Here is a 25,814-nt window from a genome sequence, read left to right as displayed (position 1 = left end):
GCACACATGGGTTTGCACACAGCTGGGTTTGGAAACTGGGGTCTGACTGTGTGTGTGTGTGTGTGTGGACGTAATAACTTTATAAGTGCTGGCATAAGTCAACACAAGGCTCTTAGCAACACACACGCAGCTCTGCTGTGCGGCGCTTGAGCAAATCCGACAGTTCGATCCGTCGGATTTGCTCAGTTATCTGTTGAGATTATAATTAGTGTAAAATAGATACTACTCTGATGAAGGATGGTATGTGCCTAGCCGTCGAGATAATTAATGGGAATCGCTGTCGTCTCCGCTGTCAATCATCTGTCTTTCTTATTTGTTCACTTCTTTGAGGTGTCATGTCCATGTCAGTGTTTATGTCTTTGCCTGCATGGAAATTATGGATAATATATTCACCTGTACCTTTAAGACACACAGTATGTTTCTTACATGTAGTAGAAATACTCAAAAAAATGCTTTATTTATATATATGAAGGGGTAATACTTTGTTTCCTGAGAGGTATTTTTTATAAATATAATAAAGACAGTATATTTGTATCACATTTAAAAGCAATAGTCATTTCTAAGGATTGTCCTATGGGGAGTGCACACTCTATCAGATAAATACCATGTTTGTTTAAAGATAAATGTAACTTGTTTTTGAATGTTTTGCCTACCTGCTGTGCTCCGACGGGAAAGACTGTGGGACACATGTGCACAAACCCGGCAATTAACATCAAATTCATTTCTTGGGAAGTATAGTGTCGTAATTGAACACTCGCTTTCACCCGTAATTAGCGCTCGGCGAGAAGCATTTCTCCAAATTCACAGCCGCTTATCGGGTTGATTATCACAACAATTCAACACTCACATCAACTCGGAAGACAAGTGATGAGACAGCATCCATTAAGGCAAGACAAGGAAAAGTATTATGAGATGTAAAAAATAAAAGTTGAGTGTCACCTCATTCAAACACTAAGTAATTCACACACACAATGTATAAATATAGTATATATACTTATTTTATTTAAGCAATAATGCACTTGAGGGAGTTGTTGTCCTGAATATCAGCATGACTGATGTTGCCGTAGCAGCCGAGTGCTGAAAATGTCACCGCCGCGCTGATATAAAAACAGCTCAACCTTGAGTGTGATATTGCTTTTATCCAACATTTAAAAACAAACAGTATTTATAAGTTGACAGTAAGAAGCTACAACAGATTATTTTGTGTTTTTTTATTGTTTGAATTTAATCAATCATTATATATAGTTACACAAAGTGGACTTGACTGTTACCTAGCAACACAGACAATGAGCACAGTCCTGCATACTAGTTACACTTTACAGCAAGTCATGTCCACTGTTTAGGACAGGGGTGGGCAATTATTGTGAATTGGGCCAAATTTGATTTGACTTTAATTGAATTGTATCTCTTTTATCTAAAAAAAAAGGAGTAAATTGTATTGTTTTGGTGTAAATTTGGCAGCAATTACTAACCAACTCTATTAAAATATATAATGAATACTATTATACTATACTACTGTGGTGTGTATTATTTGTCAATAATGACAAACATAAAGTTTAACTTTGTCACATTGTTGTAATTTTCTCCCTTTTTTAGAGATTTTTAGCTCGCACGGACACACAAGATGCTGGTCTGCTGCTGCCGTGTTTGGCACGTTTATGTGACGTAACGGTGAATCAGAATGATTGATTTCAAACACTAAATTCACAAAATAAAACATCTGAACTTCTGCTGTGGATTAACAGTTTACGGTTCGAAAGGGCTGCCTTAAAAAAACATATTTAAGGTACCGTGTACAGGCATAGATTTATGAGGTGAGTTCTGTATCCTGCCAGTCACATTAATTGGCATATATTCCACTACAGGTTTAATCCAATCCAACTTTATCTGTAAAGCACTTTGAAACGGCCACAGTGGACGGACCAAGAACCCGTGCAGAAGAATAAATGAAGGGCACAATCAATAAAAGACATAAAATAAATGAAAAGACATAAAATGTGGGTAAGAATTGACAGCCAGACAATAAAAAACAATAGAAATGACTATAACGTCAACGACTTAAAGAGTGCCAGAGGCCAACTCAACTCAGACTTTCTTTATAGAGCCAGTGCATAATAGCAGCAAACAGTAGGAATTGTACTGCACCTAAATTAAAGGAAAATAAACATGTTTTAGGAAGAGACATTTGTAAAGTGTGGAGGCCGATCGTTCTACAGTTTAGTAGCACCGTCCCCTCTGAGTTTATCTTTGGCACAGCTGATCACTAAATCACTAGGTCACTAAATACTTGACACTTTCACCTGTAGAAGCTGTTTTTTTGTTCGTTTTGTTTTTTTTAAATAAAGTCTAGGCTGTGTGCTGAATGCAAATGATATGATCCACTGCTACCTCTAACCTTTACAGTGTGACAACTGCAGCACACTTTGCTCTACATCCTCTCGCTGTTCACTTCCCTCTCTCTCTCTCTCTTCGGGGATGAAATCAGATTTCCCTGCACGTGTGTGTGAAGAGCAGTTTTTGTTGTGACAGCGCCGCGTGACGTTTCCACGATGCTTCAATGCTTCGTCTCGCGGTGTCTGTGGGCTGTTTGTTTTCGGGGGGAAGCGTCGGTAATTCAATTACGCGTCTGTCATGTCGCCTCAAAATCGGGAGAGTGCAAATGCCGCCGCTGATTCAGACCCCGGCGAGCGATGCACTCTCTGCCTGTGTTCTTCAACAGCACACAGGAGATTGTGTGTTTGTGTGTGTGAGAGGAGAACAGCTGTCACTCGGAGATCAGCGTCCTTCGACTTCTCCTCCTGCTATGCAACATTTCAGGTGCAATTCATATGATTGGAATCAGAAGGTTGAAGCAAGAGGCCATATAACACATATATAATAGAATGGTGGTCTAAGACCTTTGCACGGTACTGTTAATTATGTCCACAGCTTCAGTTTTATAATGTCTTATCTATGGCAGCTCGTTGTAAGTGACTGTATATGTATGTGTAGCGTGTTTATTTCAATTTTCCATGTTTTTAGAAGTTATTTTAGATGATTCTTCTTATCTTATCTTATCTTCTGCACCCTATGGACGGGCCGCCACTGTATGCGACATCAGGACATGAAAAGTGGAGGGGGAAACAAACAAACAGTAAATTGTGTTCTAGCTTTTAACCACCACTGATCACTAATGACTCGCAAATCATGTATGTAATAACCTCCCCTGGAATCAGCGGAAGAAAACAGCAGTAGCGGGAAGCTTAACAATTGCTGTTTGTTCCCAAAACATCTCTATGATTAAGAGTACAGCTAATACCAGCGTGGAGGCACACACGGCTCACTCACACAATAACTGGGATTATGCCCGTGGTGAGCGAGATCCCGGGAGAGGAGGAATCCAGAGACTAATGTTTGATTAGGTCGATTTGGCTGCACGGAGGAGGGAGCTGGATGCTGAGCACAGCCCACAGAGAAAATAATGATTTAACGAGAAGCTTGTTTGGGTGGGGGTAGGCCATCGCCATGGTGATTCAAAGACGAGACGAAGGCATGTACAAAATGGGATGTCCTGACCCACCTCAATTTGAATTTGTGGCATACAGGGGTGGTAAAACGACGACGCCAACATTCCTTCTGGAAATAAATGGAGTGTTTCCATGGATAAGAAGATAAGAACAGTTGGAAATGTGTATATATATATATATATATATATGTATAACACACAACTTCAGCTGAAGCCTCTGCTGTCAGGAGCCCAGCTTCTCTTCATGTGTGAAATTCCCGCTATCTGTGTCTATACAGACCCACACAGCCAAAAATCGGATAACAAGCCCGGCTGTGATATTTGCTGTCGCTGCAGTGGGTGTTTGTTCACAGCTTTATCTGATGTTAACTTTGCCGTCCTCTCGTTTGCGTCGAGACGTACAGTAAATAAAAATGGCAGATGCTACTGCAACGGGAAAACATATTTTGGATTGGTTTCCAATTAAAAGTGTAGAGTGGAACTTTAACAAAAAAAAAAAGAAAAGAAAAAATCTGTTATATTGAATTTAGTGTCAGATGAGTTCATACAAAGCTTATTAAGTGGGGAATGATTTGTTTCAGGTAAGTGACGGCTACAGCTAGGGATGGGATTCGATCTTGTTATATATTGAAAAAGAACCACAACAGCCAATAGGAAATCAACATACAGTATAAATAGATGGATGGACTTGACGTAAAAAAGACAGAGGCTGCTGAGCTTGATCTCATCTTCTCTCAGAGCCAGGAAGAGCATGACATACATCATAAAGACGTAAGGCTGAGAGACAGCGGTCATGCTCACGCAGCGGCTCGTCTCTTACCTTCTCAAATACCAGGTCAAAAGTAATTGCAGACCAACGTGTGCATTCATCCGTGTCTCTTTCTCCGCTCTGCCCTTTAAATAGAAGCCCATACTCTTAGATTACACTGCGATCACAGGGAGCTTTGCTGTTCCCTCTCTTTTAGCCTCCTTCTTTGCTCTTTTTGTAATTGCAAGGCAAACGCCCATAGTGCTTTTTCATCTTCACACTATTGTTCTCCTCTAGTACACCTTGTTTTGCTTTCTTATATCTTCTCTCCCTGTTTCTTTGGGGGAATTTCGTCCTTTCTTCAGTGTTTTTCATAATGTAGCATTTAATTTATTTATTACCATACATTCCCTTCTGTTTTCTTAATTTCTCCCTGTCATGTTTTCATTCGCTTGCCCTGGTCTACCTGGTATCCTTCACTCTTTCCCTCTTTCCTGCTCGTATTGTGCTGTTTTAAGCTGCGTTCACAGTACACCACCACCTCCATAACTTACTGTCTTTTGTAAAGTTTGGGAATAACGAGCGTCGTCTCCAAACCAAAACGAGTAGAAAGTGACACTGGAAATGACCCCCAAAAACTGGATGTGATTTTGGTTTTCTTGTTGTTGATGTCGTTGTTGGTCCTTCCTCATCTTCCCTCTGGTGGACCTTTGTTGCTGTATTTCTTTTGCAAGTTTCCGCTTCTTGCTTTCACCTTTAAGGGTCGGAGTTGGTTGGAGGTCCAAACAGATCCAAGAAGTTATTTAGAGTTGTCAATGAAATGGGACGCGACACACAACCTTCCTTTAATCACGTCTTTGAAAAGTTCACACGGAGCAACTTGCAACTTCTGATTGACTGTAGATTCAAGCCTGAGTGGAAAACTGGGCTGGAACTCATCTCGCCTTTAATGCAACAGTTTAACCCCCAACTGGAACTCACTTTACAAAGACACAGTGGTGCGTTTTCAAGACTTGGTGCATTCACGGCATATATCCTGGATCCTGACTGGACCACTGACTCATACCACATAATAATACAGTAATGAATAAGTAAACAATTGATTAAGGTGATCTACAGCTGACCATGACTGGTCCATATGAAGTGACCCATTAGAATCTGACCCATTAGAATCTTGTCCGGCACCATGTTGAGGTTTTGCAGACGGAAGTTCACAGACATCACCTGCGACCAGGCTTCTATTGGGGGCGATACCAGCTATCAGTCACACTGGTGTCCACTCATCCATCCATCCATCCATCTTCTACCGCTTTATCCTCCACAGGAGGGTCAGGGGGTGCCGTGCCTATCTCAGCCGACACACCCCGGACAGTTTGCCAGTCCATCGCAGGGCCACATATAGGGACAAACAACCATTCAACCTCACGCCAACGGTCAATTTAGAGCAGGGGTCTCAAACTCAAATGACTGTCTCGTCTGGTTAGTCAGGGGCCGGTCAAGTAAAAAAAAGCCCAACTTTTTTGGGAAAATCAACAGTTGCGGTGGACGTTATGAGCTCAAAATGATATATGCATAATTCCTTTTGCCTCGTGTGAACTTTCCTGTCTTTTATCCATTATTCTGTACAGCACTTTGGTCCACTGTGTTTGTTTTAAAGTGCTTTACAAATAAAGTTGGATTGGTTTGGATAATTCTTAAAATGTAAGTGGTTGTTTTAATATGCAACAATAAAAGAAAATCCTATTTATTATGCAAAATTAATTTAAAAATAAAAACATATAGAAATTACTTACAACTTGATATTGTTTGGAGGGCCACATGTGGCCCCCGGGCCGCAACTTTGAGACCCCTGATTTAGAGTGTCCAATTTCCCTAATTCCCATATTGCACATTTTTACTGTGGGAGGAAACTGGAGAGCCCGGAGAAAACCCACAAACACATGGAGAAAACATGCAAACTATGCAGAATTTGTAATTCAGAGAACATCACAGACAGACATAGAGACCAATACAATTTCATGACATCCAGTGTGTTTTTTTTCAGTCTGTAGTTTGTTTGATTATCGACATTTTTTGAGTCTATTATTCGTTGGTGAAGAAAAGGAAGAACAAAAGGTCAGGAGCAAGAAGCTGAGAGTGGGGTCATATTTAATGGACGGACATGGAGGTTCAACAGCCGGTGACACCTCAAACATAATCATCCCTCTCTCCTCTCTCTCAGTTCAGCTCACTTCAATGAACCTGAACGTCTCACGAAGGAATGTTGCCGCAACATGAAAATACAAAAACAATGAACAATCAAGATTTGTATGTGTGTGTATGTGAGAGATAGAGACTCACGCACATTAATTGAGTATTTTTTTTATCCTCGATCGACAGTTTGCAGTCAGTGAGCGGATTACTTTGGTCCGGCTCCGCTTCTGTTTTTATCTCTGACATTAAAACACGTTTCATTCAGTTTGTTTAAAGACAGGATTACATTCTAATTTGGGGGTGAGATGATTAGATGATATCGGCTATACATTGGTATCTAAGGAAATTACACACCCATTGATTGATGGACCGATCAATGTATACAATACAGCATCAGACAATAGTTATCCAATAGAAGTTGGATATAAGATAAAAGAGTCTCTGCAACTGTCATTACTTGTGATGGGAGGTAGAAATAAAGGTTTGTATTTAACTTTGTGATGTTCAAAGATAGTGTGTGTTAATAAAAGAGTGTGAGACATTAGGGAACTGGGAGATAAGGAGATACACTTACACATTTGTATGTGAAGGTATTATGGTAGCCTATAGTGATTGTAATTAACCAGGATTTTACCTTGGGAATAACATAGTATTGCTGTAATAGGATCTTCTCATTACCAAACCTTTATCATTGTTATTACCAAATTAGAAAGTGCATTACAAATAAAATGGTATTACCATAATAGAATCCCTATTGCGACATTTTTTTTTTTTCAGTATTACCATGTTAACAATTCTTGTTTTTACTTCTAACATATACTCACCAACTCCTACCTTTTCACTTCTAGCACCACCGGCATCAGTCTGCCTCGGCCGTACTACATGGCCGACGAGGATGACGAGCGGCCCTTCATCTGCTCCCTGCCGGTCGACAACGGCATCATGTCCTGCTCTGACGTCCCGGCGCGCCGCGAGGGAGGGAAGTCCTGCTGCCTGGACAAAGACGACGTGCTCTACCGCCAGTCGCTGGGCCTGAGTCCCGAACCTCTGGTCAATGGCAGCGTCAGTGTCGCCGGACTCTGTGTCAACTGGAACCAGTACTACACCAGGTGTCACACCGGATACAGAAACCCCCACAAAGGAGCCATCAACTTTGACAACATCGCCTATGCCTGGATCGTCATTTTCCAGGTAGCATGACCAGACAGCAGCCGATCAGACTCTCTGCTCCCTGTTCCGTTATTGTCCTTTTATTCTTGTAGTGCTACAAACAAATCTTGCAGTTTCCAGATCGAGAGTTTCATCTGTACGATGGAACTTCTAAAGCTTATTTCAGAGTGGACAAAGACCCATTTATTTGGTCCGAGAACCAGAAGATACATGGAAGGCAGCAACTTTTAAAAAAAAGATAATTTCATCTTGGTGCCCGCCCAGAAAATGGTGGTGCTTTTATCTGAGGCACATTTCCATTTAACAGTAATGTATTTGTGCACACAAAAAAGTGAATTATCTCTAATTTAATGAAGAAAAAGTTATGAAATATCTATTTAATAGGTTAAAAACAGATTCTTATCACTTCACACAGAGTGGACGAGCTGTCTCCAGCCTCTGTGCTCTAAATCTAAATCACCTGGTTCAAACCTTGACCCGCATCAGCTGAAAGATAGTTTACACTCTCCCCCTTTTCCTCCGTCTGTAGGTGATCACACTGGAGGGCTGGGTGGAGATCATGTACTACGTGATGGACGCACACTCGTTCTACAACTTCATCTACTTCATCTTACTCATCATCGTAAGTCACGCGCGGCTGTCGCCGCACAACAAACACACAGTCATTTCACTCCAGTCGAATGTTGTCGAATGGATGATTAATGCAGTCATGTGTGCTCAGGATATCTTATAGTAAGTTTTTTACAGTGTAATGGAGATAGAAAAGGGACACAATACATATACAGTCTTGCTTTGACTATAGAACCCTATTCCCACCAAGTGGTAGAGTTTCTTCAGAATCATTTACTTTTTATTCTATTGTCAAATGTTGAGAAGGTTCCCAACATAACTGATCTGTAGTTTTTCAGTTTTTGGCACCATTATGGGTCGAGCTTGACACAGAGAATCATGACTTTTGTACAACAGTATAGGAAACATTAGCATCTTTAATGACTATTATTGTCTTTTGTCAGTGTCCCGCACTTTTCCTTCAAGACATTTATCAGTGGCTTAGTATGATGTCATTCTATTACTGTGCCTGATGCAGCTGTCGCCATCTGGCTTCATTATCCACTGTGGAAACATATGCCAGATCACGGTTTACCGTTCCAAAACCACAACTGCATTGTACCTCTTGATGGAGAAGAGGCTTAATTTATTCTCTTTGCCACCTGGACCGTGTTTTTTTTTGGTGGAGAAATGTCAACATGAAAAAGTATCCGAAGCAATGAAGAGAGTCCTTTACATCTTTACATTTTTTGTGTTGTGCTTCTTATGACACAACACTGACTATTATGAAAAGTCGGTGGTTTCTTGCACGTTTAAGATTAAGGTGACCAAACAGTAACAGACGTGAAAAGTTGTCATTAATATAATATCGTGTCACTCACTTACCAGTGAAGGGCCACACGGCGGTGTAGTGGTTAGCATTCTCGCCTTGCAGCGAGAAGACCCGGGTTCAAGCCCCGGTTGGAACAAGGGCCTTTCTGCATGGAGTTTGCATGTTCTGGCCGTGTGTGCGTGGGTTCTCTCCGGGTTCTCCGGCTTCCTACCACAGTCCAAAAACATGCAATGTGGGGATTAGGTGAATTGGACACTCTAAATTGACCGTAGGAGCGAGTGTGAGAGTGAATGGTTGTTTGTCTCTAGTTGTGTGTGGCCCTGCGATGGACCCGCGAACTGTCCAGGGTGTACCCCTCCTATCGCCCGATGTAGCTGAGATTGGCACAGCACCCTCCGCGACCCTCTGGTGGAGGATAAAGCGACTTGATGACTGACTTGCCAGTGAAGTCAGTTCTATTTCTCGAACTTAATCACACAGGAACAGGCACTGATAACAGAACAGAGTCAGCAGGGACACAAGGTAAAACAGAAGCCTCACCTAATAAAAAAATCCAATTCTATTCTAGTCTATGATATCTTCCATAGGTATATATTTGCCACATTCTCTTGCACTTCTACACACGTTTTCAGCTAGAAACTGAAGTCTGTGAGACACTCACTTTTCCACGCAAAAGCCCATAGAGAAAATCAGCACTTTTAACGTCTGGGTAAGTTTGTGCCAGCAACACCAAAGTCAAAACATAAACATGTTTGAAGTTACTGATGAAGGCAGCAGAGCATCAATAACTCCCTTGGGTTCCATGATGTAGAAACCTTGATTTTTTTTTTTTTATGGGCTTTGGGAACAGTTGTGCGAGTATTTCATGAACTTCAGTTTCAAGCGGCAAACATGTTCTTAAAGGTGACATAGAATGCTTGTATCACACATATATTTTAGTTATGGAGGTCTACTTACGTATATTAACTTGTTTTCATGATTAAAAACCCCCTAGTCGCTGCAAACGAGCCGATCAAAATATCTCCTCACTGACGCTCTCGTCAGCCGCGCTGTTTCAGACCAAAACCACACCCCCAGAATGTGGACTGTGTTGTGATTGGCCAGCCAACGAGAGCTTTCCCACTGTCCTGTGATTGGCCAGGTACCTGGAAGTGACGTAATAGACAGGCCAGCTCTCAGATACACAGCTCCCCCTCTGGCACGGTGGATGCTCTGCATCTCAGCAGCTACAACGAGAGTAGTTCTTCTTCTTCTGCGGTTGAATGTACGCAACCAGATGTGCCCGGACTAGTGCCCCCACCGGGAGGCGCTACGGTGGTGAGAGGAGCGGTGAGGATTTCTGATGACGACATCAAATTAAGGAAGTGCCGATCCGCTTCGCAGAGCCCAGGAAAACAATACAACACTATTTTCTCAGCAGTGGCTGAACTGTTTGTTCTGAAACTTTAGGGTTTCATAAACAAGGTAATGACGCAGATACACACACCAAGGCAGCGTTAATTGGAGCTTCCGGTCTATGTGGGCTTTAAGACATTGCTGACATCAGAAGACACAGGTCGTTTTAGGTAAGCATGTTGTGAATAAAAATCAGCTGACGCTTTTGTCCCAACCGCTCTTTCAAACATGAACATATCCCTGTTACGTCAGCATCTCTGTGTGTGTAGTGTGTCTATTTTTACTACACGTCTATCTCAGCCTGTCTGGAAGGTTTGCGATGTGTGTATGTGTTGAAAATGATCATCATCACGCCGTGTGACTGCTACTCTCTGCTTTCTCTAACCCAGGGACCGTCTTGTTTTTATTACACTTTTAATTGCCTGCCTTCAGATCCACGCGTAAGCTCCTTTCCTCTTGTCTCTTCAAAGCTGCCTTCGTTCCCTCATTCCTTCCAGCATCACTCCCTTTCCTTCTATCCCTTAAAAATCCATCCGTCACTGTACTTGTCTTACCTTTTTTTGTCTGCCCTCTAACACCAACCCCTCATTTTTGCCTCACCCATACGCTAAGTGGATCAGCCTCTTTCTCAGACTCTCCCTTCCCCTTTACCTCCTCTGCCTCCTCTCATCCACTTCCCTCCTAGACTTCATTCCAGCTGCCTTTTTCTTGCTGAGCAGTATCCTGAGCATCTTTCATTTATCTGTTGCTCGACTCATTATTCTCAGTCACGCGGAAACACACACACACACACGTCATTTATTTACACCCAGAAAAGGACACATTCCCACCATGTTTCCCTACAACTGAATCTTCCACGATGCAGAGGATGTAACGGTTAGGTTTGATATGAAGCCACGACCGAGGACGGGTGGAGGGAAGGAGTTAGAGTTGGCTGAATGTAAGGAAGAGACAAATATGATGAAATGGGGGAGAACACAGAGAACTGTGGAGAGGAAGTGTGGAAAGCAAGACGGGATGTGATGAGCGAGCTTAAGAGACGGGGAGATAAAAAGGGGGCTGGATGTTTGGGTGGTGATTGATTAAGAGATGAAATGAACAGGTGGTCATGTTGAACTGGCGTGTCGGCGTCAAATTAGAGCATGGATTGGAGGGACTGGAGAGAGGAAGCGGTGGCACGTCGGTGTCTCTTTGATCTTGAGTGAAATGTGAATAATTAGAGGGAATCTGTCAGCGTTTCCTCCGGGTTCACAGAAACACAGCAGAGCGTTGGTTTCAACTGCAGGTCATAAAATATGCTGCCCGGTCCTCTGGAGAGATGAAAAGCTTGATTGCAGGGGAACACACTGGTTACATGGTGCATTAAAACACACCAGTGCAGAACCTGTATCTTGAGGGGGCAAAAAAAGGTTAATTTCTACCAATTTCTCTTGCATTTTCTTATCCAAACACCACCCGCTGTCCCCCCGCCAAGTTTGAAACCTGTCTAGTGACCCATTGGACATATTTGTGACTAACATACAGACAGTTTCTTGCATTTATAAAAAGAAAACACATCATCCATGATTCCAAGACACTGGAGATAATTGCAACATGATATTACAAACATGGCTACAGAATTAGGGACACCGATAACACATCCAGTACAATGGGATCGATAATTGAAACAGAAAATGATCTGGACTCCAAGTGTTAGTGCTGGATAATGATTGTAACAAGAGGCAGCAGGATTATGTTGGCGTTATTGAGCAATCTTTCAATTCCTTTATCAATACTATTGAACACAATATGATTAATTGATCTGAGGAGGGGAGAAAAAAACACACTACTGCACCGCCGTTGTCGCATGTGGAATGTTTACATGATCTAATGAGACCTCAGGGCCAAGACTTGTAATCCCAAATGTCAGGATTCCTAACAAGCTGTGAATAAAACTCTAGTGTTCCTAATGCTAAATCGGGAATGTGAGCAGTTTAGGGGCGTCACGATTCTCCAAATCAAATAATTTAGTCTAGGTTCATTGGTTTTATGTCGTGAGAACTGATTTTTAATTCCAATTTTAATTGTCATCATGGTGTCATGGCTCATATAATGTCCATCATTTGTTTGCAATGTACCACACACAGGCCGTATTGTCAAATTTAAATCATTTATTAACAATAGGAATGTGAAAATAACCAGTAAATGCTTCAATCCAGGGTTTTCCACCACTGAGTAAGGTCTCATGTCTGATGATACGGACGTGTCTATAGTGCTAGTTGGGATTTTGAGGAAGTTTCCCTCCAAACGAGGAGTGGAAAATAACGCCAGTGCCTAAATTTGGCTTCTTTTTCTATCCTTCTTTGCTTCCACTGAAGCTAGCATGCTAACCAGCGAGCAACAGCCTCCCCAGTCTTTGCAAAAAGTGAGTGACTGTGGGCAGTAGCACCACTTTGAGGATTGTGCTCAGAAGCTCTCGGGATGCAAAGCATCACCACTCCTGCTTTGCTCCTGGCAAGAAACCGTGTCAGGTGACAGAGTCCTTTAAAGCACTGCTGTGTCTTCTGCTGAATTGTTACCTGATGGTCCATAAGGATTACTGCACCAAGGTCTTAGAAAGCAAAGCAGTGAAATTATATTTCCTCAGTAACTTTTGTACTTGGCTTGTGCCATACCAGGTATGTGTAAAGACTTTGATCATTTAAAACATGAATGGAACAACTTGATCCATCCTTCATCGTCAATATCAAAGTCAATTTAACTACTAGAGTTAAAAAAAATGTCACTTATATCTCTCCTCTGAGTAAGAAAGTCTCCTCTCAATAATGTATTTAAAATGTGCTGCACTTCATCATGATTTGAAGTCAGATTTTTTTTTTGTTTTCCCCCATGGCACCAAGACCTGGCAGTCAGACTATTGTCAGCTTTATAACACCACATTTCCAGGCTGCTCTCATACAAAATACATAGAGAAGGGTAGTGATTTAAGGAATAATGTTCACATGCTTCCTTCACAGTCAGTCAGTCAGCAGTTTCTTGTGACTTTGCCACAGTTGTGTTAGAATGCTGCATAATCATGTAGATATGCAACACCCCCTCTTATAATCCCATTCAGACCTGGTATTAACATCCATCCTGACTCTTCAAAGGCAGATCACACTAAGATCAGGTCACATGTTTTTCTATGTATGCATAATATCACTATGTCTACTTAGCCTTTGATTTACCTGCCTTGTTGTGTTAGTGATGCATATAAAGTGGGAAGTGGCTGCGGCACCGCTTGCAATTTCCCTTTTGGATTAATAAAGTACTCCCTCTATCATCTACCTACTTGTGGAGAGATGAAAAAGAGTGAGACAGCAACTAAGAGACACACACGGCAATACAGAGAGAGAGAGAGACAGGGTGGGGACCAGGTTGTATTAAGATGCTTTGACAGTGTCACTCATGTAACATTCATGCAGATTAAGTGTGTGAAATTGAATTTGTAGCGTGGGATGACGAGGGAGTGTTTCGAGAAAGACGGAGACGGAGGCGAGATGAAAACAGAGGACGAGTGACAGATGGAGAGACGGATGAAAAAAAAAAAGTGTGAATAAGATGGAGAGCGTTAAAGCTGTACAGTGCTGAACAGTGATTATCATCATGTGGAGCAGTTTAGACAAAGGAGCTCAGTGGGGAAATAGCTCAGTCCTGTGGAATTATAAGATTCAACATAGAGACAGAAGGTGGTTTGAGCCCCCTGTCCCTTTGCCCTGACGTATACAGTGCGATGTCCATTTTGTAAAATTAGTTTCCACTTCCACATTAGTCACCTTTCACCTTCGCGACTCCAACTGTGACTTCATCTGGTTTCAAAACCCAACATTGCCAAAATACCAACCTGGTAACTTCAAAACAACAGCACACAAACCAGTGGGTGACATCACAGTGGGTTGCCATGTGATCACCACAGATCCTGCAATGTCACATTAGATTCTCTAAATGGGGGAGTACTTCGGAGGACATGATCTCATTGTCATATTTAGGAAACAATTTTGAGATCATTTGTGCTCTGTGTGCTCATGGTGTGTCGTCCTGCTGGAAGAAGCCATCAGAAGACAGCGAGTGTACCGTCTTCTGATGGCTTATTTCAGCAGGATAACAATGTTCGAGGTCATTTGTGCTCTGTGACACGGTGTGCGATGCTGCTTGGAAGGAGCCATCGGAAGACAGCACACTCACGAAGGAAAGGATATCGTCGGCGACGACACCTCTGTGGCCTGCAGCGTTTGAATGAGGCTCATTTGGATCCCAAAGTGTGCCGAGAAAATATCGGCACATCATTACCCCGTGCACCAGCCTGAACTGTTGATACAAGAGAGGACGGATAGTTAACACAGATGTCTGAAGTGTCTGAGTGTCGCAGAAAGATTAACCCACATTTTTAGGATTGTAAAGATGTCGTTTTTGTCAGGCTTCCTTCTTCTTATGAATGATAGGTGATGAGTTGATGATGTAGAAAGAACCCCTCTGACACAAGACTCGTACAACAACAAAAGGGATTTTATTTGGTTAAGTCAAGCATCAGACCGAGCGCTGCAGCAGCTCGGGAGAATGTTCTTGCTGAATCTCCGAACAATTCTGCCTGCGCAGGAGCAGGTACCTACTTTTAAGGGTTTCTCTAACATCCTTATCTAAAACCTCACATTTGACGGTTTCCCCCTCTTTTCCTGGGAAACAAGTTGTGTTGGCTCATTCTATACATTCTCACGATCGTACACCAATGTCAGGTTTTGACATTGGTGCCATTCAGTCAACACAGGAAGCATTTGCGCTTCTTTTACGAGCATTGTTTTCAGGTCTGGCATACAGACTTCTGTTGTACCCAGATTGTAGGTAATGCAAAGTCAACTCTCTCATAAGGAAGTTCCTGTTCACTTCTAAATGCACATCTTTAACACAGTCTAGACAATTTAGCTGAATCAGATACTACAAAGACTTTTTAACTGGTCTACAGTTCGGCATTGGTCGGCTTGATTCTTGTGTCGGACCAATCAGTGGCCGGCAGTCTGGCGACGTCACTCTACCTCCTTAGCCACTGAGTCCTTGTTAAAAAAATAATAATACTGAATATTAGATATGTGGTATTGAGGATTCATATTAATGTTTAAAACCTGGGAGCTTCTTCTTCTTCTCTTCCTTTGCCTCCAACGTCCTTTACCACACGTTCATATTGGCTTTAGTCTCACTACACAGACATACTCTCACACACTCTCTCTTATCTAATTGTGTTTCAGTGGCTCTCGCCGAGTGTGAGTATAAATATTTGATGGAAACAGTGAGGGTGCTGAATGGGTGCTGGGTCTCATCGCTTTTCTGTTACTCGGTGAATCCACCAAACCAGCCTGTCTGACCCAAGATCTCTGGTCTGGATCAATGGAGAGCACCCTCTCACACACACACACACACACACACACACTGTTATTTCACTTGCGCACACATTTGATCCAGCTCTTCCATAGTCTCTGTCACCAAGGTTCACATGGAGAGCAGCAGGGGGTTATCAGGCTTCACAATCACTATTGATCGCAGCCTAGAGAGCGTTAGACTTCTGCCTTTTCACTCTCTCGCCTTTTTTTCACACACCAGCATTGCTCCTCTGTGTGACCTTGCCTTTATTTTCCTCCCTTCACTTCCACCCTCTCTTTCTTATATCTGTTTCCAAGCCAAAAAAACATTAAGTGAGGACATCAAACAGGCGCAGCTGCAACACGGGCGTACCTCTCCGTTTTCTGACACACTTCTGAAGAAATAATTGCTCGGAAAAGATTAAACAATTGCTGCAACAGACATTCAGACAAAATCCCGGGAGACATATGAATGAGAGAAAGGGCTACTCTTGTTACCTCTTCTGACTTTTCTGTTCCCAGTGTTGCTTTTATATACTAAAGTCTAACAAGATAGCCTTTTTTTTTTTTTTTCCTAACAGCTATTTTGTTATTAATCAAGGACAACTGGTCTCAAGGCCAGGTTTCATTTGCCCATGTTGCTCTTAATCTTTTCCAAATACAAGGTTTTTATGTTATCATGAGTAGCTACACAAGGGTATATTTGGATTTCAGAAAAGACCATGTAAACATTTAAATTAGCTGCGGTGAAGTATCAAAGTGTTCTGAATGAAAAAGGGGTATAATGAGTGAGATTTGTTAAGAAATAAAGAGCACAGCCACATTGAGTCACATGTCACATCCTTGCCTTATACTTTATACTTAGTTTCCTTCTTTCCATGGAGATATTGGGATATTTATGTCACACTATTGCATTATTGACACAATAAAACAATTAATTTATTATTTTAATACATTACGTACTATAGATTAGCGGGTTTTAATATCCTACCCAAATAAAAAATGTTTGAACAACTTCCATTCTTAAGAAATCACATTTTTCTGTTTCTTATTTAGTTTGGTAATTCCATAATACCCATGAGTCTTGGCTGCCGTTACATAAAGGAGATGCCAGTAAAAACGGCCCACGGCAGTTGTTGCCGGTCAACGTTTGCAAGCAAAACACAGTATTCATAGAAGATAAAAACATTCAAACTTTATTCTAAGTACAGAAAAGTTCAAACTTGGAAATTGCATTTTGGCAGCAGTACACATACTGTCGCTGCTCGTCTCCCTGAATGCATTCATATTGGCTCAAACACCGTCGTACAAAATGATATACCCTCAAAGCGAAGGACGTTAAATTGTTTATCAGTTCGCACTGGTTGCAACAATATTTGGGATTGTCCAGTTGGGTGGACTACCACGATATAGCTATAGCTACATTGGTGCAAAGCCTAAACGATCACGTTATGGTCCAACAGTGTTTCGCACCATTGGTTGTGATTGCTTTATGTTCAAATCACAGTCTTTGTCCTTATAGCACCTCCTCAAAACAGAAACACACAGGTGCTTTTTAACTGCAGCAGAAGTCAGATGATAAAGAAGCAAAATGAGCCTGTGAACTCTTCCGTCTTTGTGCCTCTCGTCGTCCAAGGTCGGCTCCTTCTTCATGATCAACCTGTGCCTGGTCGTCATCGCCACCCAATTCTCAGAGACCAAGCAGCGAGAGCATCAGCTGATGCAGGAGCAGCGAGCGCAGTTCTCATCCTCCTCGACCCTCGCCAGTGAACCAGGAGACTGCTACGAAGCCGTTTTCCAGCTGGTCTGCCACCTTCTCCGCAAGGCCAAGAGACAGACCATCACCTTTTTCAACACCTTGCGAGGGAAACCGCGGGGCTTCCGGGGAGTCGGTAGAGGAGGCGGAGGAAGGAGGGAGAGGAAGGCCAATGGACGGGGAGGACGTGAGAGGAGAGCGATGTTGAGGCACGGTATGTAACGTGAATATTGTTCAAAAATAATTTCTAGAGTTTCTATACAAACTTCTTGATGTGGACTATTTGCATCATTTCAGGTCCACCCTGCCCTCACCACAACAGACCTGACCACGCCTCATCTGGACAACCCATGGCCCTCACTGCCACTTCGGCATCCGATGGTTGCCATCGATGTGCTGCAGCCTTATCGGTCGCCGACGGCGTCGGACCACTACGCAGTGCAGCCGGTGGAGAATCGGAGGAGGCGGCGGTGGAGGAAACCGACAGGGAGGGGGCAAACGACAAGAACGAGTGCACAAAGAGCCAAGACGGCGCTGGGAGCAGTGGATGCTGTCGTCCCAAGAAGCGATGCGATGAGCTGTGGTACGACGTTAGGATGAAGCTGTGGAGCATTGTGGAGAGCAAGTACTTTAACCGAGGCATCATGATTGCCATCCTTATCAACACCATCAGTATGGGCATCGAACACCATGAGCAGGTATGAACAGAAACTTTTATTTTAAAACGGTCTTATAATAGAGAACATTTTTTTCCACTTCTTACCCTCCAACCCTCACCTCCAATATATATTATTATTCTTACTCGTCGTAATCATGCAAGGTTGAACTGTTGGTGTTTTTATGCCTCCTCCACAATCACATTTGGGTGAAGCTAACAGCAAATCTAAGTGAAGTGGAACCTGAAATACTTCCACATGGCACTTTTCTGGTTTGGCACAGTAAACGGTTGCTCAGGAGAACTGTGTCCTCAGTTTTCACAGCAAATCAACTTTAAATTATTATTTTTCTGATGGGACAAACAGCTTCAATGTGCATTAGACTGTGGATCCATTATGAATGGATTCACAGTCTAATGCACATTGAAGCTGTATATTTTGAACTCAAAACTGTTTTTGTAGTGGCTAAGCCCCAGCTTAAAGCCACTGAGGGGCTGCAGGACAGGCTAAACTTATTAACGCGCTTGATACGCTTTCTTGTACGTCCAATGGAATCCAGTCCACACGCTTGCTTTGCTTAATATGCGACCTTTATTTTCTCACATTTTAGGCGCAAGATCAAGTCCAATAAACAGCAGTAAATGACAGTAAGTGACGGAGACCACCGTGCCAAAAGCATATCGTTTTAGCGGTTAAAAAACTGTGCGCTCTTCCGTCCGGCAACACCTACCCAGTGACACAAAGTTCCCACCTTTATAGCAACAAAAATAACACACCCACCACCTGTCGGCATAAATTGGTAGTGCAGCAGCTACACAAAGAAATGGCTTTTTTTAAGGTTTGAGTGGTTGGTCTTTGTAGAAACTCCAATCCCTCTGCAGACTTGATTCAACAGGTTTAGAAAGCAAAAGTCTACAACTGTACAGCGACCTTGGGTTTCCAATAACCTACTTTCTTTCTTGCGTTTCCGACTCAAAAATCATATCAACTCTCACACAAATAAAACAAATTAGGCCAGATGATAACAGCAGTGTGGATTGCATTCTCACTTGAATTCTCAAATTAGACTTCTCCAAGCCCTTAAACCGCAAGGAAATCTACACTCATCCAAAGGAAACATGTCCCAAATGTTTGTATCTTACAAACTTTTACAGTTGTTGGCTTTTGGAGGTTAAATGTTCAGTTTTAAGCCGCTTTTCTCCAGACATCCGATAATATCGCTTACACTGGAGTGGAAATGAATAATGTGAATCTGATTAAAGCTCATTTTCATTTCTTGGTGTGGGGCTTTTGCAACTTTTGGAAAAAAGACATACACGTTATTTAGTTAAATGTGTATGTGTGTGCTTACGTTCAGTAATTGTCATTCAATTAGTGTGTTTTTACAAGCTAACAATGTCATTTTAAGAATAGGTGTACAGCGTCTGTACAGGTATAAAGTGATTACCTGACCATGTATAGACATGTCTGTACTGCGGGTACAGGGTGGAGGTTAGGGCCACCAGAACACAATATCCCCAAGACCTCCAAGCAATAACAACCGAACTCTGCGTGTCTTTTTAACTTCCCCCCCTCCATTTCCTCTCTCTTCGTGTCGCTCTGCTTTGTGCACTCTTTGTCTTTCTATCAATATTTCTCACTTTCGCTTTTACCATCGCCCACTCACGCCTGCCACCGCCGCAGTGGTGGGTCGTCTCTCATCTCAGGGGTGGCTAAAAATAGAAAGACAGAGAAAGGTGTTGCTCCTTTAATGGGGAGGGAAATAGTGAGCAGTGATGTCTGCGCTGTTGAGCAAACTGGAGTCATGCCTCCCTGTGTTTGATCATCGGTATAAGAGGATTAATCGGTCGTCGTCATCGTCCTGCTGAGAGGTGTTTCCACCTGTCCTGTTGCGGCTTTACAGGAATTGTGGGAAATGCCAACTCGATTTTCGGTTTTGTTTATTTATACTTTAAGCTGACGTACTGTAAGATTAGGGCAATTTATTTGTATAGCACATTTCAAAAGTGCCGAACATGGAATAGTTAAAGCATTATGACTAAATAAAGCAAACAGAATTATTCAGAAAGCAAGGCAAATCTTTTGGTTTAATTGTTGCACTTTTTTTTAATCAAATTGACAAAATATTATATACATATTTGTACCTCGTATGCCGTCACATCGTCATCCATATGCTCAAATGTGCATCGGTATATTGACAGCCAAGCTTTGGAGATCTAAATGAGTGCTTGCTGATCTCTTTGAACCAAATAGTTGACTTTTCCACATCTTACCTGGCATCTATCACCACATTCTGGTTGTGATGGTTGTGGTGTTTTTCGATGCCTCCACGACACATTCTCACACACACTCGCTTTCATTACAGGATTAAAAATTCACTGGGCTGGAAAATGGCTGCACGTAATTATTGTTAGAAAGTCTGTGTATTAATGAGTCTTTGGTAGCAACCGCATCGGTACTGCAGAATTCTTCTATGCAAAATGTAGTTTGAGAATAGGGAACGCTAACACTATCATCAATAAAAGTTTGCAAATTACTTTTTTATTATTCAAGGGCGCAAATAATACAAACGTGTGCTTTTATTCGGCTTTTAAAAATATACATCATGATTGTTTTACATCTGCTGATAAAGTGTTTAACTGAAAGCAGCTTGTTTTGTAATGTAAACATTAAAATTTATGTTGTAAAGAGAAGAAAAGGCCTCAGTTTCGAGGCAAAAGCGACCTTAGATTGTGATTGTTTGCCTTCCTGAAATTGTAAAGCTGGTATATACAGTGTCTCTCATTGATGAAGATGAATTGCTCGAGTGAGAAGACCTTTTCCGACAGTTAAACAGCCTTTTTTTGGCAATTAATAATGCAGCAACGTGACAGGTACTTTGGAGATCGGACACGGGTGGATATAGCGATCTAACGGCCCCGCTAAATGGTTGTCTTTACACGCCAAAATATTACGAATTAACGCAAAAGGAGATGACCAGGCTGGTGTTGAAACAGGTTTGATTTTGGAAGGATGATATTGCACCGTATATTCAAATTAGAATCACCTAGCCAACAGAAATACACCTTATTTGTTATTCACAAGCAAGAACTAGGTCAGATTATTCAAAAAATATGAATCAAAATTTGGTTTTGGAGAGCAGTAAATAAAGCTACAGACAACGAATGGAAACTGATACTGAGACACTGCATCTAACTCTGCTATGTATCTAAAACCTCCGAGATATGTTTGATTACTGATGAGTCAATGTCCAGGGAGGAACAGCTTTAATAAGCTGGTTATGTGCAGCATGAATAAGAAGTTGTGTAATGCACAGATACTTGAATTCAGAGAAGGATATAAATGTACATTAGTTTTCTTTAGAATTAAAAAAAAGGTTATTTAGGGTCGTTATACTTTTATATTATGACCCTTTTCCGATTTGCTCATAGCACTTTCACACTGGCAAGCACCACAGCAAAAGCTGCTGCTGCACAGTTTCTCCTGTAAATCAGAGGGAACGCCGTAATCACCACCACTCCAGAGACAACTGCATATTCTTCACTCTCATTCTCCATTTGTTGTTCTCTCTTCCTCTAATCTATAGAGACACAACCACTGAAGATGTAACAGTTAAAAAGCCTCTGGGAACCAGCTTTTCAGGTTCTGAGCGGATTTATGTTTTTCTGTGAACCAAGATGGAGCTGTGCTCGTGTGTGAAGGGCTGAAAGATCGCAATTGGTTCGATGGAGACACACAAACTCTGCTGAGTGCAACACACAACACTATATAGGTGGAGGTATTGAGTGTGTAGCAGCTGGGAGGTGCTGATCCAGACACCATCACTTGCAGTTAAAGATTGGGTCTGCAATTTGTTTCTGAAACATTTTTATCGTATTTGCTGAAATTCTCTCCATGTCCTGATAGCCATGAATAAATAAAGTGTGGTCTCCTTAGTCAGACAGTATGGAATGATTGGCTGGTGCGCTGGTCTGTCACACATGTGGACACCCTGCCTTTGCTCTCACTGCACGAGAGGTGAACGGCACTGAAAGCAGGGGCACTAGAAGTCATGAAGTGATTCACAAAAGAAAGAAAGTGTAGCCAAACTTCACAGTTCCACGACAGACAATTGTTACTTTTCGGGTTTTTATGGGTAGAACTTTGACAAGAGAGCAGACGGCAGGGGTCGGGATGTATCAGTTGCGTTTTGTCAAAGTGTAGCCTGTTATTACAGCTTTTTCCCCACACTTACAGAGCTTAGTTTTATGATGGTTTGAAGCTGTCACAATACTCCTGTCTTTGGTTCACATTGGCACAAGTGACTATTACAGCCATCAGGCGAAGTTGCGAGAGTTATTTTTAAGTCAGAGTGAGACGTCTTGCCGGTTGAGCGTGACTTTCACACAGGACTTGATATTGATCAGAAACGAGCGTCATCCGTGACTCCTGCCCACGCAAGTGTACAGCTGCTGATCAAAGTTCTGATTTCTGTGGAGACAACCTTGTATGGAGCCTAAAGAGTTTAGGAGCAACAAGTGTGACTAACGTTACACTTCAATTTACAATATGAATGTATCAGTATTTAGTCAGAGAGAGATGGCCAAAGATTAGAATGTTCCTTCACATCGAGAAGTGATTTCTTCTATTGTTAAAAAACACAAACCAGTTGTTCAGCCTTTTGACCGAATGAGCGCCTCCTATCCCCGCACTTCCCTGCTCTGCTGCTGTACATACAAAAGCACTCCCTTAGTCAGGTCTCAAAGTTCTGCCTGTTTTCAAAAGGACACAGCATATCAATACTTTTAAATCAGGGCTCTCGAACTCAAATGACTTGGCGTTTGGTCTGGTCAGTAAGGGCCGGCCCCTTACTCAATTGAAAAAGGGTTAAAGGTGACATCGAATGCTTGTATGGCACATATATGTTAGTTATGGAGGTCTACTTACATATTGCTTTCATGGTCAAAAACCTCGTAGTCGCTGAAAACGAGCCGATCAAAATATCTCCTCATTGACGATCTCGTCAGCCGTGCTGTTTCTGACCAAAACCACACCCCCAGAACGTGGACTTTGTTGTGATTGGCCAGCCAACGAGAGCTTTCCCGCTGTTCTGTGATTGGCCAGGTACCTGGAAGTGACATAATTAGCGCGTCAGCTCTCAGATATGCAACTCCCCCTCTGGCATGGTGGATGCTCTGCATCTCAGCAGCTTCTTCTTCTTCTGCGGTTGAATGTGCGCAACCGGATGTGCCCGGATTAGTGCCCGCACCAGGAGGAGCTACGGTGGTGAGAGGAGTGGTGAGGTTTACTGATGACATCAGCAGCAAACGGAAGTGCCATTCCGCTTTGCAGAGCCCAGGAAAACAATAAAACCCTATTTTCTGACCCTAAAACTGATTTTTCTGAAACTTTAGGGTTTCATAAATGAGGTAATGACGCAGATACACACACAAACGCAGCGTTAATTGGAGCTTCCGGTCTATGTCGCCTTTAAGTATTTTCCATCGAGGTTGGTGATGTGATCTTAAAATTAAAAAGTACTTGTGATAATATTTCACAAAGTTTCAAAATAAAAGTGTTTTCGTATGGAAATACATCAATAACACGTAACTTGATTTTAAGTGGCGGGCCGCATGAAATTGATTAGGCGGCCGCAAATGTCCCACGGGCCGCGAGTTTGAAACCCCTGTTTTAAATCATTTATGTTCATGAAGGCATTAAATGTTAAATACTGCAGCAAAAGGAATTTGAAATGCATGTTTTAATGTGAGTCATATCTGCGTTTTTCTGGGCTAATATTATTTATCATTAGCTAGTAGTTTTTTAAACTTTCTGGTTACGTTCTTCTTAGACATACATACTGTTCACTTTCCTGACTAAGCTTTGAGTCCTCAGTGCACCATCAATCCCCACTCTTGTTATCTTATTCCATACATCAGCCAACCAGAAAGCAGCCTTTAGATCTGTTCCCAGGTCTGCAGTAATGAGACGGCAGTAATGGATCTCCGGGGGCTGCCAGTGCTGTTCAGCTGGTCTGCAAACAGCGGTCAGCCGTCACATCGTTATACCGGCACTGGTGGACACGCATCATTAGCCTGTGTTTTCACACTGCTAAACACTCATTAGTACTGACAAACACACACGTATAGACGCGTTAGCAGCACGACAACACACACACACACAAATATAGAAGTGCAAAACACACAGTGCTCACTTGTTCATTCTGGGAGCGGCGAAATGTCAGAAGCGTCATTGTAGAGGTTCCACCGAGGCTGTGCGGAATAGTGATGCACTGTGCAATCATGATTGTGCCAAATTTAGAACCTGGTGTGTGTGTGTGTGTGTTCCTCCTTTGACTGAGCAAAGCCAGACAGAATCCCAAAGACTAAAGAGTGAGAATAACTCATGAAATCTCACACAGCTGGAAGAAAAAAAAAGAGATTGGTCACATGGAGAACATGAGAATGAATCTTAGGGGGGTGGGACAAAATAGAATTATTGTCTTTTTATTTAACATGGATAATTCATATAATCATTGTTCCTGTATAGGCCACAATATTCTCCTTAGACTTTTTGTTCATCTTTCTTTTTTTCTATAACGTTGGGATTTTAGTTATTTGTGTTTGTTTTTCTATTTTCTAGTTTCCTGCCCTTGCCTTAATCTGATTCACCTGTTATCCCGGCCTTCGCGGCGTATTTAGCCTCTGTCCTCCCCCAGTGTTTTTGTCAGTTCATTTTGTTCAGTTATGTCCTGCTGTTTTGTTGTTTCCCTGCTCCTGTTCCCCGTGTTTCTACTCCCACTATGTTTGTGCTTGAATGTTTTCTTTAACCACATGGGCTAGGAATAAAAGTGGTTGTTTGTCTCTGTATGTAAATCCTGTGCAGGGCGTGCCCCACTTCTTGCTCTAAAACACGGTAGACAATGAGTGAGTGAGAGTGTTTTATTTTATTTATGCCATCCCTCTGGCTTGTGGATCTCGTTACTCTGGCAGGAGTTTGGGGATGTACCAAATCATATAAATAAGTTGGGGCCAAGCCCATTTAAAACCGTTAAAACGAGCAATAACATCGACGACGACAAACTGTTTTATACCCACATATAGAGAATCACAGTAATTCAGTCTTGACATAATAAAAACATGAATATATAGGGTTTTACTTTTGTCAAGAGATGTACTAAACCGTTTTTAACAAAAATAAGCTAGAAGGCCAAGAGTGTGGACACTAATTCCAAAAACTACAATTTCTGTCTCATTTTCATTTAGATTCAAGAAATGTAACAGGATTTAATGTCATTCATACAATTTATTAGGGACTGAAGAGATTTCATTTCATATTTCATATTTCATATTGATTTCATATGACCAACCACTTAATATCAAATTATAATGAAGCCTGGCTGCCAACAACGCTATGCCTTTTAAACGCAGCATGTGTGGGCACGGCTGCCAGCAAGGTGAACAGGAGGAACTCACAGACATGACCCACAAACTTAACTCACAGCAGGTGATAAAGGAAATGACACAGTGCTACATGCAGTAACTGCTTTCTTAAATCCTTGCTGGGTCAAAATGCCAGCGTTTTTTTTTAAACACACTGTTGCTCATGCTGCTGCGACTGTTTGACCTGCAGCAGATTACAGAGCAGCTATTGCACGGAATA

The 25,814-nt window shown here is 42.1% G+C and overlaps 1 protein-coding gene across 1 annotated transcript in view; it reads left to right on the top strand.

Annotated features, from left to right (window-relative positions):
• LOC122770945 (voltage-dependent T-type calcium channel subunit alpha-1I-like) overlaps nt 1–25,814 on the top strand; it is a 171,945-nt gene that overhangs the window by 69,445 nt on the left and 76,686 nt on the right. The window contains exons 6-9 of the mRNA XM_044028180.1: nt 7,295–7,637; nt 8,146–8,238; nt 17,398–17,731; nt 17,815–18,215. Coding sequence (XP_043884115.1) covers nt 7,295–7,637; nt 8,146–8,238; nt 17,398–17,731; nt 17,815–18,215 — 1,171 coding nt within the window. The remainder of the gene's footprint in view (nt 1–7,294; nt 7,638–8,145; nt 8,239–17,397; nt 17,732–17,814; nt 18,216–25,814) is intronic.

The sequence above is a fragment of the Solea senegalensis genome, linkage group LG6 (genome assembly GCF_019176455.1).
Source record: "Solea senegalensis isolate Sse05_10M linkage group LG6, IFAPA_SoseM_1, whole genome shotgun sequence".
NCBI classification, from domain to species: Eukaryota; Metazoa; Chordata; class Actinopteri; order Pleuronectiformes; family Soleidae; genus Solea; species Solea senegalensis.
Note: the sequence above shows the minus strand (reverse complement) of the source record. Positions and strands in the feature narration are given on the sequence as shown.